We start from the raw sequence: 6114 nt of genomic DNA, 5'->3' as shown, positions 1-6114 counted from the left end.
TAGTGTTTCTCCACCAGACTGCCAGTACAGCAGGTGGCAGTATAATCCAGCTGGGTGTGTTGTGTTCGGGTTGTGTTTTGTTTTCCAAGCCAAACGGTAGAGGAAGAGTGTCCCACTGGGAAAGATGGATAACCACGCCCCGGACACATTTTTGAAGCTTGTGATTGGCTGAACCGGATGTAGGGAGCGCTCCATTGTAGTCACTTGGACCGCGGCAGAGGTGCACCAAAACCTAAACCTATCCTTAACCCTGACTCTACCCTAACCTTAAGCCTAACTTTAACCCTAACCCTAACCTTAACCTCAGTAAAACTAACGCTGGTGAATGCTAACCTGGTGAAATGCTAACCTGCCGACGCTGGTGAGTAGCTAACCTGCCGACGCTGGTGAAAACGAGCGCTATATACCGTTTCCATCCATCTTCTCCAGTGGGATCCATAATCAGGCGTCAGGCTACATCTGGTGTACATACTGTACGATAAATAGTTACATTGCTTTTTGAGAATTCCCATCAAATAAACCACACCATGGCCTCTAAGAAGAAAGTGATAATAACAGGTAAGCTGTTAAAAGATGTTTTAACCAAAAAGGTTGTCAGTTATCTAATAAATTATATAATAGCTTACAGTAGTACCGGTTTGTTGTTTTCTATGAGTTCCACTTGTGTCTTGTCTCATTGTCACAGCTATGGGAGACAGCTACATTTACCGTACATTGTCACATATAAATATGATATGTAATAACAATGTAATAACAATTTGCTATGCACTGAACCCGGTATGTCACTCAAAACAAAACATTTCACTTAAATTGTGTTGCCAGGAAGCAGTGGTGGAAAAAGTACTCAAACGTTTTACTCAAGTAAAAGTATCAATACTGCAATGCTCTTTAAAAGTGCGGAATTCAAAATGTACTTGATTAAAGTAGCCTACAAAAGTATTGGCATCAAAATACACTTAAAGTAGGCCTACCAACAGTAAAAGTAGACTACTCATTATGCAGAATGTCCCATTTCACGTTTTCAATTTATAAAGATCTTTTGAAATTGTAACAAAAATCTAAATCTACAAAGTAGTAGTAGCCTAACTAATTAAGTTCTCAAATAAATGTAGTGGAGTAAAAAGTACAATATTTTGATCGGAGATGTGGTGGAAACGGAGTATAGTAGAAGTGAAAGTATTGGAAATTTGAAATACTCAAGTAAATTACAAATACCTCAAAATGTTACTTAAGTACAACATAGTGACTTTTACACCACTGCATTTCACTAAAAGTGTGTTGCCAGTTTGTGTTAACTGGTTTTAACAAAATAAAGATCGATCTTGTGCTGTCATGTCATGTCATGTGCTGACATTGACTATTAAGTAGTGCTAAAAATTAATGATTAACTTACTTGATCCAACCTTTAGACTTTGAATGAAGAGGTTTTTTGTGTGACACAGAGCAGCTGTGGGCTATTGGCGCCAGTTCTGATCATAAAAGATAAGCAACAGCAGCTATATCATTTTGTCAGTTGTTGACAGACTGGTTTGTTGATGACAGGGTTTGAGGCTTTTGGAGAGCACAAAATCAACGCCAGTTGGGTGGCAGTTCAGGTAATCATTGATCTATTTCTTCCTATTTAAAGGGGAGAACCAACTATTTTCAACATTGAACTATGTTGAAAATTAATATACCTTTGTGTTGTTAAGTGGAAATAAGAAAAAAGCCCCCCCCCCCCCCCCCTTCTGTGTTGCCTCTACTGGAGGATTGATTTTGGGGTTTGTATTGCAAAGTACACCGAGATGACATCATCACAACTCAAAGGTATATTAATGACATAGTTCATATTTGAAAATGGGAGGTTCTCCCCTTTAAGGAGTTGTGTAGGATTGGGGTGTAGTAGGAGACACTTCTCACTTTTATCAATACATTTCTAATACATTTTCTGGAGTCAATAATAACAACAAAACTCAAAAGTGCATCAAATAATGTATGTTGTGTCCTTGTGCATTGTATGATTCCTGTGCATACAGGAACTAGAGCGGTTGGGGCTAGGGGACGGAGTAGACCTTCAAGTATGTGAAGTGCCTGTTGAATACCAAGCTGTTCAGAGTTTAGTCCCATCATTATGGAAACAGCACCAACCACAGGTAGTCAAGGAAATCTTCTTGAGCAAATGTTTTTCTCTCTTGTACATAATGAACACATAATTGTTTAAAAACAAATATATATATATATATATATATATATATATATATATATATATATATATATATAACATACTGTAGTGTACATATTGTTTTGCATAATTTATATATATATATATATAAAATCAAACCATTAATAAAACTAAACCAAACTCTTCACCTCCATTGTATGTTCATTGTTTTGGTCTCCAGCTTGTGGTCCATGTCGGTGTCTCTGGATTAGCCACAACAGTCACTCTGGAGCAGTGTGGACACAACCAGGGCTACAAACGGATGGACAACTGCAGCTTCTGCCCTGCCTCCCAGTGCTGCATGGAGAATGGCCCTGACTGCCTAGACTCAGCCCTGGACATGGACGAGGTCTGCAAGAGAGTGAATAACTCTGGCCTTGGGGTGGCTGTATCTGTGTCTAAGGATGCTGGAAGGTTAGTGATGTGTAGACAGTGCAGTGACACCCATACATAACATGCATACTTTAGTTTTAGATTAACACAAAAATACACATTAAACATAATATCCCAAACCCCCAAATCATGAGAGTTCTAAGGTTTGTTCATCATTCATTTCAGTCCAAGCTGTCTTTTGTAAGTCCCTTCGCCTCTTTGACAGAGTTTAGATCGATGGTATTCGCCAAAACATACACCAGGACAATACAGCCTAATACAGCGCTGTCTTGAAATCATAGTCATATAGAGTTGCCAAACACTCCGGCATGCTGGATTAGAAAATAACATGTTTTGGTTGATTTGATTTGGGACAATGTCCCAAATCACGGACATCACACCCCTACAGAATTTTAGTGTGTATGGGTTGAAAAACAAATCTCTCTCTCCAATCTCCATCTCATGTGGATTGTCACCTTTGTACAGTAGTTCTTACTGTGAGAACAAAAGCCCAGGGAAAAAATAACCTAAAGTGAAATACCTGTCAACCTTTGACCCCCTTAAATGTCTGACAAAAAATCACACTCGTGTGAACTGAGCGGTGGAAGCTGCGTGAGTGTGTGTGTGTGTGTGTGTGTGTGTGTGTGTGTGTGTGTGTGTGCGTGCGTGCGTGCGTGTGTATGTATGTGTGTGTGAATGTGAGTGTGAGTGTGAGTGTGCCTGGCCTGAGGCTGAAGAACAGCGCCCCTCCCTTAACATGTGTGGTCAGAAAAGGTACTGCAGACTTGAGGCTACATACAGACAGACACGCAGGCAGACAGACAGACAGACAGACAGACAGACAGACAGACAGACAGACAGACCCACACACACGGCCACGTATAGGAGCGTTGTGACCACCGCTCAAAAAAGGAACTGTTCCACTGTCTAACAGACAATTATGTGGGATGTTTGGTAATCATAAATACATTTTGATGTGGTGCTATGCACTGCTAGCAGAAGTTCTCAGGTCACATTACACACTGTTATTGAGCCTTGTCTGTTTTTTCCCCCCAAGAGAGATCAAATAGCTGTGAACTATAAATATAGGAATAGGAGTATCCTATTCCCATAAACCTCACCCACAACTAAGCCTTTTGTAGTATGTGGAATGGAAACACAAGCCAAGATTATATAATAACCTTAACACACCTTTGCCATCCTTTACCTCCCTGCAGGTACCTATGTGATTACACCTACTACACGTCTCTGTTCCTAGGACAGGGCCGGGCTGCCTTTGTCCATGTCCCTCCTCTGGGGAACCCATACAGCAGCCAGGATCTGGGCAGGGCCCTGCAGGCCATAGTGTTGGAAATGTTGGAGCTGTTGAAACACACTGAGGAGGAGCGCAAACATTGTGACCACTGCCATCACACCAACTCGTCATAGACTTGTAGCATGGCGTTCTTAAACTACTGTGCATGTCACTTGGCCAACAGACTGCACAGTCCAAGACGCAACACTGCTCCTGCCACGCCCCGCATGCACAGCAGCATGTGCGGTAATGAACCATTGGTCCTCAGTCGACTTTCATTTGAGTTCCTGACTGAAAAAGTGTTCTAAGCCATAACTCACAGAATAAGTGATGATGACTCCATGATCTTATAATCCATTCCTTGGCCCAGGCTGAATACTGCATAAAGTATGAGCATTTACAGTTACAGTACATTTTGGTGCGATAACATCCATCCACATACCAGCTGTGCGAGTGTGCTGGGTTGTTCACAGACCAATCTACTGCTCCATGCTTGATTTTCTATGAGCTCTCCCCAGCTTCAGTTCCTGTTCATATAGTAACTAGGTTATTACTGTGCAAGTATCCTTTCTTTCCCTTTTATTGTGTGTTTGTTGATGTGATGAATTTGAAAATGTCAGAATTTAAAGTATTTGAAAGATCAACACTTACAATCATGTTTTAATCTCAGGGAATTTATTGCACGTGCAATCAGTTTGTGTTGATTGATGAAAATACATTTTTTTCATATTCTTTGTCTATACAAAGTGCTCAAAGCTATAATAAAGATGTGATTAAATCACTTTACACAACCTCATTTCTCAGTTTAATCCCCACTCCCAACACCCCAGTTTGCACACTTGTACAGACGGCTATCTGCACAAAATTGTATAAACTAACTGTTATATTGGTAGACTATATACTCTACATTAGAGCAGTGGTACCCGAATGGTGTCTTTGTGTGGCTTGTGATTTTCTTTCTTCCCAATGACACATTATTATTGCAATATATACAACTACATAATTTACAAAAGGTTATGAATTCTATTTTTGAGCGGTGCTAACCGCTCCTACGTCTGGCTTTGTGTGTCCCTACGTCCATAGTACGAGACATAGAAAGTAGACAGAGACCGACATCACCACAGCTGATGTCACGGACATAACGGCCCATACAAGGAGATAATGCACGTGTCGTGTTTGATACAATGCGAAGTGAGCATTTCTCACATAGCACAAGGTGCGATCTTTTTGAGCGGTGCTATAAGTATTTATGAGCACGGAATGTCCATGTGAACACAGAACTCCATGTATGGAGAATGAGATAATATGTCTGTGTCCGTATGAGCACGGAACTCCATGTATGGAGATAACTAACGTCATGGAACGGCCCATACAAGGAGATACCGGTATGCACGTGTGTCGTGTTTGATACCATTCTATTTATTTTTTTCCGATCTTATCAGTACTTTGTGTCCACTAATTTCCCAATAGAGAGGCAACTTATAAAGATATGTCATGGCAACAACTGGATTGGAGGGCATAAGACTGGAGAGGATGGAGGAGTTTCACCAATGGCCTATGTTCCTCAGGGAATTTAAAGGCCCAAGTAAGTAAGTTGAAAATGACATGCACTGCTGCTATGGACTACTACTATTGCATTAGTAGTGTCAGTGTGTGCAAATAGTAGGAGAAAATAGTTTGAAAACAATAAGTGCATTTCACACTACAGTAGGCCTAAGGATAATTACCAATTTACCATCATGATTGATTGATTGATTGAAGTTTATTAGCAGTTTGCAATAGAAGTAAAAAAAAGTACAGTTTAATGACAGCACAAATCACTGGTACACGGTCAACTAAAAGGGGATCCTAGTTAGCTTTATGGCTTATTTACACAGGAACCACTTTATGTATCTCATATACCATTGAAAGACAGACGGATATAAGTTGAACATAGTACTTTACATAGGATAACATCAATATTACAAAAGCAGAAAAAGAATAACATCAATTTAGGTCGCCCACTGTCCTATTATTATTCTGCTGTTTACTGTTGTGAAAGCTATGATTATTAGGTATATATATATATATATATATATATATATATATATATATATATATATATATATATATATATATATATATATATATATATATAGTTGTTAAATAAATGCAGCAAAGATTTTATTTTATTGTAAACGTCACAGACACGCCCCTAAACGTGCTTCCTCCTTGCATTAGATATGCGAAGCAAGGTGTTACGTCATCA

At 39.6% G+C, this 6114-nt stretch overlaps 1 protein-coding gene across 1 annotated transcript; it reads left to right on the top strand.

Annotated features, from left to right (window-relative positions):
- The first annotated feature begins 452 nt into the window (after positions 1-452).
- Positions 453-4621, top strand: pgpep1 (pyroglutamyl-peptidase I). The gene is made up of 5 exons (XM_080726654.1): positions 453-558; positions 1543-1595; positions 2016-2132; positions 2382-2614; positions 3790-4621. Exons 1-5 carry the CDS (start codon positions 528-530, stop codon positions 3998-4000), a joined length of 645 nt encoding a protein of 214 aa, XP_080582780.1. The 5' UTR covers positions 453-527; the 3' UTR covers positions 4001-4621.
- Positions 4622-6114: the final 1493 nt, after the last annotated feature.

The sequence above is a fragment of the Nannobrachium achirus genome (genome assembly GCF_963921795.1).
Source record: "Nannobrachium achirus genome assembly, chromosome: 5".
Taxonomy (NCBI): domain Eukaryota; kingdom Metazoa; phylum Chordata; class Actinopteri; order Myctophiformes; family Myctophidae; genus Nannobrachium; species Nannobrachium achirus.
Note: the sequence above shows the minus strand (reverse complement) of the source record. Positions and strands in the feature narration are given on the sequence as shown.